The sequence below is a fragment of the Nycticebus coucang genome, chromosome 6 (assembly GCF_027406575.1).
Source record: "Nycticebus coucang isolate mNycCou1 chromosome 6, mNycCou1.pri, whole genome shotgun sequence".
NCBI classification, from domain to species: Eukaryota; Metazoa; Chordata; class Mammalia; order Primates; family Lorisidae; genus Nycticebus; species Nycticebus coucang.
Window position 1 is genome coordinate 29,988,509 of NC_069785.1, and position 11,137 is coordinate 29,999,645.

At 55.0% G+C, this 11,137-nt stretch overlaps 2 protein-coding genes across 5 annotated transcripts in view; one reads left to right on the forward strand and one right to left on the reverse strand.

Annotated features, from left to right (window-relative positions):
* The window catches only part of NRL (neural retina leucine zipper), a 38,473-nt gene extending 36,419 nt beyond the window's left edge, over window positions 1-2,054 (forward strand). For all 3 annotated transcript variants that reach the window (XM_053596057.1, XM_053596058.1, XM_053596056.1), the window contains one exon: window positions 261-2,054. In XM_053596057.1, the coding sequence (XP_053452032.1) occupies window positions 261-593 (333 nt within the window). In that variant the 3' untranslated portion in view covers window positions 594-2,054. The remainder of the gene's footprint in view (window positions 1-260) is intronic.
* Window positions 2,055-3,365: 1,311 nt separating this feature from the next.
* Window positions 3,366-10,425, reverse strand: CPNE6 (copine 6). 2 transcript variants are annotated; one of them, XM_053595151.1, is made up of 17 exons: window positions 9,714-10,425; window positions 8,233-8,404; window positions 7,618-7,797; window positions 7,227-7,301; window positions 6,989-7,063; window positions 6,719-6,802; window positions 6,543-6,632; window positions 6,089-6,193; window positions 5,767-5,853; window positions 5,488-5,547; window positions 5,087-5,220; window positions 4,964-5,018; window positions 4,829-4,880; window positions 4,424-4,557; window positions 4,058-4,294; window positions 3,686-3,859; window positions 3,366-3,576 (listed from the first exon to the last, which is right to left on the reverse strand). In XM_053595151.1, exons 2-16 carry the CDS (start codon window positions 8,398-8,400, stop codon window positions 3,722-3,724), a joined length of 1,674 nt encoding a protein of 557 aa, XP_053451126.1. In that variant the 5' UTR covers window positions 8,401-8,404; window positions 9,714-10,425; the 3' UTR covers window positions 3,366-3,576; window positions 3,686-3,721. The 2 variants fall into 2 exon arrangements, with proteins under 2 accessions (XP_053451126.1, XP_053451127.1); XM_053595152.1 differs by lacking the exon at window positions 9,714-10,425 and having other exon boundaries at window positions 8,233-8,419.
* Between the last annotated feature and the right edge of the window lie 712 nt (window positions 10,426-11,137).

The window sequence follows — 11,137 nt, forward strand, 5'->3', positions numbered from 1 at the left end:
GGGAGGGCCTGTACTGTGTAGCGGGCCTTAAGTGGAGCGAGTGTGGTGACAAGGGCCAGAGAAGGGGTTCCCCGGGGGTTAGGTGGCGTCAGGACCTGGGAGAGGTCTGGACTGAGCTTTAATAGAAGGGCCAGTAGCATCCAGGTAAAGGTGGAGCTGGGACGGAGCTTTCCCGAGAGGGGGCCACGCTGGTGTTGTGACCTCAGCCTGGAGCCAGGTGAGATCCGACCTGACCTGATCCTCGCACTCTCCTTTCGCAGCTGGCCGAGAGGTTTTCGGACGCGGCGCTGGTCTCGATGTCTGTGCGGGAGCTAAACCGGCAGCTGCGGGGCTGCGGGCGGGACGAAGCGCTGCGGCTGAAGCAGAGGCGCCGCACGCTGAAGAACCGAGGTTACGCTCAGGCCTGTCGCTCCAAGCGGCTGCAGCAGCGTCGCGGGCTGGAGGCCGAGCGCGCCCGCCTGGCAGCACAGCTGGACGCGCTGCGGGCCGAAGTGGCCCGCTTAGCCCGGGAGCGCGACCTCTACAAGGCTCGCTGTGACCGGCTGATCTCAAGCGGCGCGGGGTCGGGGGACCACGCCCACCTCTTCCTCTGACAGCTCAGACGCCAAGTGGTGTAGGAGGAAGGTGGATGAGTTGGGGCATCCCCAGGAGGCAGCTGCACAGTTCACTGGATCATTACCAAGCGTCTTCTGGTCCCAGCTATCCCAGTATGACCACACAAATATCCCCAAACTTCCTGGACCCTCAAGGCATGCCCAAGTTCAGATGCCGGTCATTTGCTGGGAGAGGAGTCCCCTCTCTTCACGCAGGCTGTGCAGGGAAATCCAGTCCACAGAACTAGAACTCTGAGCTCTTGCAGGCGGAAGTGTAGTGACCCAGAGAATGGGAAGTGGGGGAGTGGTGCAGCTATCCCCTTAGTTTAATTTTTAATTCAGGGGTTTCAACCTGTAGTGCATTAAGGCTGTAATTAGCAAAGAGGCTGTATTTTCATTCTGAGGTTTTAGCCTCCTCATTTTAGGGCTACTGTGTTTTCGAGATTTCAATACTCAGTAGCCAGCCAGACTAGGAAGTCTATCCAAAATGCTTTTCCTCTGCCCAATCCCGTGATATTCAAGGCCCAGAGCAGCAGGGTCCTGAGGAGTGAACACTGGGGATGGGTGGTGTGGGTTGAGGGATAACCCCAGGCAGGAGTCTGGAGACCTAGGCACTAGTCCTGGCTCTTCCATAGGATCCCTCTGTCATCTTGAGCAAATTGATTGCTTCTTGGGCCTCAGTTACTTTATCTAATCCTCATTTGGATTGGATGACTTCTGATACCTTTCCAGTTCTGGCATCTCCCCAGTGTGGGAGTCCTAATGGTCTCCCCAAAAAGTCCCAAGATGACTTCACCAAAGGGACCTCTTTCTCGTCCTGCTCCATCTTCCCAGTGCAGCCTAGGTAGTGGCTGAGCAGCCCAGAGGAGGAAGCATGGCTTCTCTGTGAGCACATGCACGGGTCCCTCCAGCTCTCTCCAGACCTGCATAGGGTGTCCCTGCTACCTCCTGCCTCTCAGCAGGCTGAAGCAAGACTTTACCCAGGACGACAAGGAGCTGAAAGAGCACAGCTTTTGTGAATTAAACTTGAAGTCCAGGGAGAACTCTAATGCTATTGGTTAAATATTCTTGCAATTTAAACTCTTCATTCTTTATCCCTGCTTCAGGCTACTGTTTTGTGTGTATGTGGGAGAGGGAGAGACAGAGAGAGAGAGAGAAACTAGGAAGTCCGCACCTGGAGCTGAGCGGCACATCTCACTTCTGGAGAGATAAAGGAAATGGGGTGGAGGGGAAGGCATTGGGCCAGATGGATCCTTTCACCACCACCATCACCATGTGCAGGAGCTGCAGCAGACCAGCTAGGCCTGCCTGTGGCTATCCTGGTCTCAGAGTTGCCATGGCAATCCAGCCCTCTAGTTAAGGAGCCTAAGGGGAGGGCAGGTGGGGCCTCTGTGCAGAGCATAGGCATTGAGCTGGGAGCAACCACCTGACTAGTCACTGTCATCTGATCTCTAAGGGACATAATAAAGTGGTCGGTTGGGCATGGGAGAAGAGGCTACCATATGTCTCTCTTCCTTCCTGCCCCCTCTACCCACCCTCTCTCCAGCTGTCTCTTCTCTCTCCATCACACTTCTTGGTCCCTCCTCCCCCTTCTCTAGCCCAGCTCATCCCTTCTGCATTCAGGAGCTTGCAATGGGAGTTCTCTCCTCCAACCCCCTTGGAATTTCTCTCTTCTCTCCCTTCCCCACCCCACCATTGGCCACTGACCATCCTCTTACTGTGAGCCTCTCCTCCTTTGTTCCCTTCCCCACTCATTGTTGAAGGAAGGGTCCCTCTGGGAGCCCAGCCCTTTCCCTCTCACTGAATTTTACCTATATCTGTCCTCACCTACTCTCTGGAGCTGCAATCCAGACCTACTATTCTTGCTTACCTTTCTTACCTGCATAGCACACAAGGGCAGAGGTACCCATCCACAGTTGCCTGTGTGCCCAACTAGGCCATCTATACAGTACAAACACCTGGATCTCAAGATGATACAATTGGGTCACATGGATAACCTCCAAAAATTTTTGCATACTGTAGTGATTAAGAGTGTGGATGCTTTAGTCACATGAGTCTGGGCTAAAATTTTGGTTACCAGTTTTTTTGACCATGAGTGAATTAAAATTAAGTCTCAGTTACTTTGTCAGTGAAATGGGGAAAATAATGATAACTACCTAGTGAGAATGAAGGCACTTAAAGAAGTACTTACCACAAAGTATGGCACTAAAATAATAATCTTTGCTGTTATTATTGACATTATCTTTAAGCCTATGTAGCTGGACTTCCTGAACAATTAAGGCCACACTCATGGAGAGTCAGGGATGTGTTGTACATGAACACAAACATTTCACACACCTAGGAAATCAGGCTGTCCAGGCCTTAGATGCCCCTTCTACTTTCCCAATTCTCTAGCAGATCTGCCTCCTTCAGTCCCCCCAACATCCTTTCTTGGCTTGCCCCACAGCTGTTTGGGGGCTGGGATTCAGCTCCTGGGGGACTCAGCAGAGGCTCTCTGGAACAGCTCTAAGAGGGATCAGCCTGCCCCCTTGACAACCCCTTATTACCCCCCTATCCCCTGTAATTAGCACCCATGGTGCCTGGACACCCTGGGGTTGGAAGATGAGGGTGGGGGCAACTTAGACCTCACTGGTACATACTTGGGATAAGATTGCAGAGACAGAAACATGCCTGGGGAACTCTGGCTCCGATTTTAAAAGGTGCTGGTCCTCCTCACTTCTTGTGCATGTGGGATACTGTGGGCTGCCCAGTGGGCATTTGAGGCATGATGTGTAGAGGCTGAGGTGCTAGGAGCAGTTCCCTTTATTAATGTCCAGAAAGTCAGGATCACCAAAGGAAGTCACTGAGGGGCCACAGGGGTGAGTGGTATGGGGCTTAGAGAGATGGGGCAGACCCCACCACTCACTTCCAGAACCCAAGGGGCACAGCTGGTCCAAGAGGTGGAGGCATTGGTCACTCAAGTCACGAGGGTCAGGACAGGCACCTGGGAGGGAGTGGGAAAGTCATAAGCACCATCCTCTACACTACTCCCCGCCAAGGTGAGCTCCACCAAGCCCCACTTGTGTCCACTTCTATGGGCCCCCAGGACTCACTGAGAGGCTGAGGGAGTGTCGGTCCGCAGTGGGCAGTTATGGGCTAGAGCTGGGGGTCGTGGCCGGCGTGCAGGGCCTGGGAGCCCCGGGGCTGATGCCCTGGCTGGCATAGTACTCCACCACCTGCCGTGGCACTTCTGCCAGAACGCACTTAGCTAGCGCAGACGGGGCAGCCTGGGCACGGGGACAGTGACATGGTTAGGAGTGGAGACTGTGGGAGGAAGCCTCAGACCAAGGAGAGGGAGACCAGGGGGATAGCCAGCTGGACTTGAGCCCTTCTCATGACATCAGTGTTTGGGAGAGACACTGCAGATCCGGGGGCTTAAGGAGCTGAGGAGTACTTCCACCAGGAAGTGGGGATCGGGCACTCACGTCCTTGAAGTCTCGGAAGGGCACAAATTGGACGATGTCGCGGGCTGCCGGCACTCCTCGGGGGCAGCGCAAAGGTCCGTCGTCGCCATCCAGCAGCCGCATGTCAGAGAAGTCGGCATTGCCCACACCCACAATGATGATAGACATGGGCAGGCGCGAAGCGCGTACAATGGCTGTGCGTGTTTCAGCCATGTCGCTCACCACGCCGTCTGTGAGCACCAGCAATACTGAGTACTTCTGAGGGTAAGAGGAGGGGGAGGGAGGGTCGGCTCTGTGTGTAAGAGTCATGCCTCAAGCCCAGGCCCTGGCCTCAGCACCATCTGAGAACACGCAGGCAGCTCTAGGTTGCCTGCTGTGTCTCCTCACCGTGGCTTGGCCGGTGCTCTGCTCCCTCTGGGCTGGCCCAGCCACGCGGTTGATGATGGGGGCCACGTTGGTGGGACCATAGAGCTGGATCTGGGGCAGGCATCGGCGGTAGGAGGCGATGACCCCTGAGATTTCTGAGTGCAAAGATGAGAGGTGAAGCTGGCAGAGATTAGCATGGGGTCTCTCAGACACTAAAGCAAAGAGGTGCTTCTAGGTCCCAGGACTGCCCCCCACCCAGGTTCCTCGCTAAGCAGAGAGAGTTGGTGAGCAGGTGCTGGGCCATGGGGCTGGAGATCTTACCAAATGAGTCAGGCATGAATGGGTGGGAATGGAGTCTGTGCTCCTGGATGGGTGTGTAGGTATGTGCATGGGGGCAGGAGTTGGCAGGAATCTCCCCTCTCTTACCATCACATTCAGGATTTTCCGGGTCAAAGTTGATAGCAAAGTCGTGGGACACCTGTGTGTGAGAGCAGTAAGGGGTATCTTTTCTTCCTGTCTGACTTGCCCACCATCTCCTCCCTTCCCTGGCAACCAGCCTACCTCAAAGTTGGGGGGAATCCGAGCTCCAAAGCCGAAAGCTGGGAACCGTTTATCACTAGAAAGAAAAAAAGGCTGTGGGGTTCCTCAGAACTCTCTGCCTACCCCCATCCAACCTCCTCCTACCTGTCATAGTCCTGGCATATGCCTCCCACAGCGCGCAGGGCCTGCAGGTAGTGGTTGGGCTGTCTGGGGCTGAGGCAGTGTAGCGATTGACTGCTCCTTGGATCCCCATTGGAGGCAGTGAAGTCAATGGCCACCTGATGGGGGTGGGGTGGGGAAAAGGCCATGAGAGCCCATGGGGAGGCTAGGCCTAGGCCAGGTCTATAGGAGACGACAAAGATGAGTCTGGGGAGCCCACAGGTAGCCCCACCATGGGGTGGGGTATGAGCTGGCGGTACTTGAGGTTCTTGAGAAGTTGCTGGGTGGGTGTGGGGGAGGGGGAAGAGGACAGTGGGGATTCTGTTCTTCTCCTGTTCACTGTGGCCCCTCCCTCTTGCCTGTGTCTTCATCCCTTGGGTCTTTACCGTGAAGCTGATCTGGCAGCCACCCATGATGTAATCCAGGAAGGTGTGTACCTTCTCCACCTGGTAGTAGGGGGAGGGGTCAGGTGAGGGGATGGGGTGGTCCTCTGAGGAGGGAGTTTGGGTAGGTGACCAGAGTGTTTGAGGGTGCAGTTGGGGGTGAGCTAGGGCAAGAGTTTGCAGAGAAACTCATCTCTGAAACAAGGGAAGGATTGAATCTGAAATTGTGTAGGGGCAAGGGCTGGGGCTGGGGCAAGTCTTGAGGCAGGAACTGGAACTTACTGTGCACTGGACCAGCACTACTGTCCCTGAGCTCTTGTAATGCTTCTTCTTGTCCCGGTACTTGGGGTTGATACAATCCCACTGCATCTAGACCCCAACCACCCCACAAACTGAGAGTCACAAGTCCATCAGGTGACCCCTTTCACCCCCTTCTGGCAGAGCCTCCCAGGGAGAGACCCCAGGGGATCTCTTTATCCTTAGCTGAACCTGGTTGATTTCCACCCTCTCCATCTCCTGTCACCTACAGTGGTCTCTTCAGCATCACCCTCAGGATTCTTCCAGGGCTCGAGGTAGGGTATTAGGGGTGGGGTCTTTTTGGCACCTCCTGTCCAGGGTTCGCGGTCCCTTCCTGCATCTCCTGGAACGTGCTGGTGAACTCCCCGATAAAGTCATGCTTCCCACTTGAGTCATAGTCATACACCAGGAACTGAGAAGGAGCAGAGGAAGGGGTCAGGTCAGGGATGCTCTGCAGTGGTTCATTGGGTGGAAGGGATTCAGGGAGGCAGGGGCCTTGCAGTCTCTAGGCCAAAACAGATGACCTCAACCTGCCCAGAGTGGTCACCTGCTAAACTTGCTCAATCTGGCAGGGACTTTGGCCACCAATAAAGGCACATGTATGGGAAGCTTAACATTGAGCTGTGACCTGCTATTTATCCCACGGGGGAAGTGTTTATCTATGGGAGAGAGGGAGGAGCTTGCCACGTGGAGGTGGGGAGGGGTCTCAGAAGCAGGCTGGCTGCTCCGGGTAGTCTGTGCTTGCTTGGGTGGGGCTTCACCTTGAGAGGCCGGTGGATATCACAGCTGCATAAGGAGTGCAGGGACAGGCGGAACGGCTCCCAGCTGGGGTTCAGGTTGTTCTTTACCACCTTGAAGAGGCACCAGGGAGTCAGTCACGTCCTGTCTAGGTTTTCTTACTCTATCTTCCTCTATCCCCATAGCCCTAGGCACCAACCTCCGTCCTCCAGACCAGCTGGTCACTCTGGTCCTCATTGGTCTTATAGATCTCCATGAAAGGGTCAGACTTGCTGAACAGATCCTGGAGATACAGAAGAAAGGGCCCCTGAGCCTTATGGGCTCAGGTACCCATAAAGGTCTATAAAGAGGGCAGAGGAGGGGGCCAATGCTGGGAAGGGAGCAGGCCTGGGTCCTTTGGGATCTGTCTTTTGAGGGGGAGGCCTAGGACTAGCAGGGGAGATGGGGGTCTGGACTCTGGAGTTCCAACCTTGTTGTCCAGCTTGTGGGCTCTGAAGGTGAGCTGCACATAGTCATTGGTGCCAGATACCTCCTCGGCCACAATCTGCAAGGGGAATACAAGTGGCAGGACTCCCCTCCACCCCATAAGGATCACCCTAGGCCCTTTCCCTTAGGTAGGGGTGGTCACGGGCATGATGTCACCATGGATGTCCATGCAGGGGCACTGAATGCCTAGCCCAAAGGTGAGTACAGGTGACTTTGCCTACCGTGATGGTGGACTTGCCCGCAGTCTTCCCATTCTTCAGCAGTAATGGCTTAGTGACCTTGGTTTGTGACACAATCTAGAGATGGAGGTGGAGGGAGACAGAACCAGCTGTGACACCCACACTTGTCTTGGTCACAATGAGGAGAATAATAATAAGTGTTCTCTATGTGTCCATAAGGGCTGGCCTTTGACTTGGTTGAGGATTGGACACAATTTAAACTAAGAGTCAGAGAGGTTAAGTATTTTGCCCAAGCCTGCATGGCCAGAGGATGGCAGAGATGAGATCCAAGCCCAGTGGACCTGGCTCCAGAGCTCATGCTTTCTCTTATTTTGGCTGCCAGAGGCAGTAGCTGGTGGGGGTAGGATGGGGTAGGGTAGATGGGAATGCAGACCTGGCCCAAGGTACATTCTGTAGAGCCGAGGAAAGTGTCATTTCGGGGGCTGGTGGCTCCATCCTCAGCATCAAACACATGAAATTGCAGGGGCTGCTTCTCCTCAAAAAAGTACTCAAGGGCCAGTACCCGGGAGAAGACAGGGCTGGAACAGGAACGAAGCACCTCCGTGCGCTCCACCTGTGGCAGGGGGAGGGGAGAGCTCTCTGGGAACTGAGGCTACTTTTCCCTGCCCTGAATTGCTTTGGTCATGCCAGCTCTCGCTGGGCCCCACATCCCCAGCGACTAGCTCATCTCGTCCTAGGCTGACACCTGAGCTCAGGTGCTGCCTGCCCACTACTGTCCACCCTCGGCAGCTATCATAAGGCCTTCGGGAATGATCCTACTGCCTCTGGGGCAATCTCAGGATCCTCTGAGACTCTGTGAGCTTTTGCAGCTATAAAATGGTTTGTGTTTGTAATGATGGCACACCCATCTCCAAGGGTTACCCACGTGGCCTAGAAAAGGCCCCCAGGAGTCCTCACATTCCCTGAGACTTTCACTGCCCTCATCCCAACCTCCCTCTTTCCCAGGCTTAACCCAGGTTAGTTAAGGAGAATCTCAAGCTGCTCTCACCTCCACCCACTGCTCATCAGAGTAGAGCTTGAGCAGCACACAAGGGTGGGGCTTGGAGAGTGTGTCCCGGTCTAAGAGGCCATGGCAGGACACTCGTAGTTCCACTCTCGAGGCCCCCAGTGTCATGGTTGGGGGCTCAGGTACCCATCCCATCTCAAGGTCCGCCATGTCACTGTGGAGATAGAGGAAGAGGCCTGGACCTTGGAAAGGGAACACCTGCTACGGGAGGGGTCTGTCCTCCAGGAGCACAGCCCCAGCCCCTTGCCTTCCTTCCTGAGACCCTAGAGTCCCGTAGACCTCCTGCTTCCCCAGCCCTCTGCTCACTCCCCTGGAGCTCTGAGCAGGGGAGGATAGATGACCTGAACATCCCGCTCCCACACCACGCTTGTCACATCTCCCCACCTAGGCATGCAGGGCTGGGGTTGGAGAGGGCTGGAGGGTTGGGGGTGTTCCTGGCAGTCTCGGCTCCTAGGCCTTTGATTGATCCACACTTTCTGCTGCTTCAGCACCTTCTGCTGTTTCCCGACTGGTGTCTGAGCCAGCACTGCACTCAGTCTTGGCATAAGGGAGCTGAACTGGGACAAGGGGGTGGGGCAGGGGATGGATAGGCCCCTGGAGGTCTGACGGGAATGGCCCTCAGGAGTGGAGTCTGCAGCAGGCAGGAGACAGAAGACGTGACCTGCTGCACTGTCTCTGTCCATTCCCTGCCCCTACTCACCTGGCTGGCTGATAGAATGGAGGGGTGGTGGGCTTGGGGAGTTGGAAGAAGGACCTGGGCTCTGCTGAAATCTCCTCTAGCCTCCTGGCAGGGGCTCCCACTATGACAAGCCTCACATTCCTCCCCACCTCCCCGTTCTCACACTTCTTGGCAGCACTTGCGTTGTCTCTTAGCGACAGGATTTTTGGGGAGCCGCGGCCCCCTCCGTGCTGCTCGTGGGATGCACGCACGCCACCCTTCCCCCCAGCAGTGGTACCAAGCCTCAGGTAGAAGCAGGCAGGGGTACGCTGACCCAAGTTCATGGCTGGTCAGTCCATCTCTTTGTGTCTGTCCAGATTTCAGGGTGAGGTTGTCTGATCCCATGTTGTGCTTCCTCAAGTGAACGTGCCTTGGTATGTTTGAGTGCCCATCTTCTGTGTGTGTCCCCCACCCCCTACCCATTGTGTGTCCATCTCCAGGAGGGTGTGAAGTTCTTATACCTCCCTTAGATCCGGGACTGTGGCTGGGTACCCACCACCCCACAATGTGTGCCTTTATGGATATGTGAGGGAGGGTCTGGGCAGGGGTGTGTAGGGGTCTCTACCTTTCAGCCACAAGTCTCCCAGTTATCGTCAGTCCCCTGAGATAGGCAGGGGCATGTGGTGGTAAAAGGAATGAGCAAGGCTTGGACCGCTCTGGGGGCTACAGGAGATGTTGTTATGGAGACTGGGCCAACCTGGGCTGGTGTGGCTGGGGCTGGGCTGGGGAGGAAGGGTGGGCTTACCTGGGTTTCAGTTGGGGGCTTCTCTCTCCGGCTCTCGGGTCCTGGCCCTGCCTTGCTGCTCCAGCCGCTGGCGCCGGCTCTGGCTCCGGCTCTGCTGCTATTTATGGGGCTGGATGGGGAGGGGTGGGGGGGCCGCAGCACCAGCCCCCCCGCACAGATGGATTGGGAGGGAGAAGAGGGAAGGGGCAGGGCCACTGCCTGGGAGGGAGCCACAGAAGCAGGGGAGGAGGGCGGGCTGGGGGTGGCTCAGAGGCAGGACCCCCGCAGACACAGTGACATACATCTTCCCCTTCACGCCACACCCACACCCAGAATCACAGAGATGCACACATTGCAGTGGTGCGTGCACACAGGCACATTCACACAGAGAAATGATGGCGACACATGCACCCACGACTCACAGGCTCACACATATCTTGACATGCACAGATGCCAGTACATAAACTCACTGTGACACCATGACAGTTACAGCCCCACAGATACACACTGGGAAACACACCCAGTCTTACAATACTTTCAATATCATTCAGTTGTTAAGGATATCTGCAGTCACATATAAAAGGACACTGGACTGTCCTTGTCACACATGCACATACACTCACTTCAACCCGGAATACAACAGAATATAGATCTTAAATCCACCTTAAAAGCCATCACGCACCTTGCTAAACTTCACAGCTTAGAGGATGATGCCATATCTTGAGCCACCTTTTTGTAACAAGACATAGGAGATGGATGTGATGGCTTGAGGACACACAGCCTCATGTCCTGGTCAAGCAGCTCCTGAAGACAGGACTGCACAGTGTTTGTGGGGATATGTTGAATAACTGACTCCCAAAACTTCTTCCTGGTGCCACAGTGTACCCAACGCCCCCAGAGATTCAATCATTATGGCCATATTCTTGTGGGAGGGGCTGGGCCATGCACAGATCTTAAGGAAATAAGACATTAGTCATTCCTGGTGAGACCAGGGTGAAGTAAGCAATTGCCTAGGAAGGGAAGCTGCCAGCTACGAGCAAAGACATTTAGGCACGTGGTGATTTGGGATGAATAAGCAGGCGCTTTCACCAGGACGCCTTCACTCTCCATCTCCTTAAGTTGATCAGATATTGATACAGTGTAGCTGTCATCTATTGACTGTCTCCTGGGTGTCAGGCACTGTGCCTAGTGCTGGGGCTACACAGGTAATTAGGACACAGCCCCGGCTCCTAGGGAGCAGACATACATGGAACAGAGAGACTATAAGCCAATACACAAATGTGATTAAGTGTAGTGGATGTGAAGTTCTGGACCTGCTCAGGATGCAGCGCGGGTAAATTAAAGGAGGCTTCAATTTGGATGAGTGAGGAAGGAATTGGGGAAGGCTTCACAGAAGAAGAGGCTTTTGTGTAGGGTCTTGAATGCCAAGGTAGTATTTGTTAGGA

Coding starts and splice junctions, on each gene's coding strand:
- CPNE6 (XM_053595151.1), bottom strand. CDS start 8,400: ATGGCGGACCTTGAGATGGGATGGGTACCTGAGCCCCCAACCATGACA. Junction 6,194..6,542: donor ATATCCACCGGCCTCTCAAG/GTGAAGCCCCAC, acceptor GCTCCTTCTCAG/TTCCTGGTGTATGACTATGA. Junction 4,881..4,963: donor GGATTCCCCCCAACTTTGAG/GTAGGCTGGTTG, acceptor TCTCACACACAG/GTGTCCCACGACTTTGCTAT.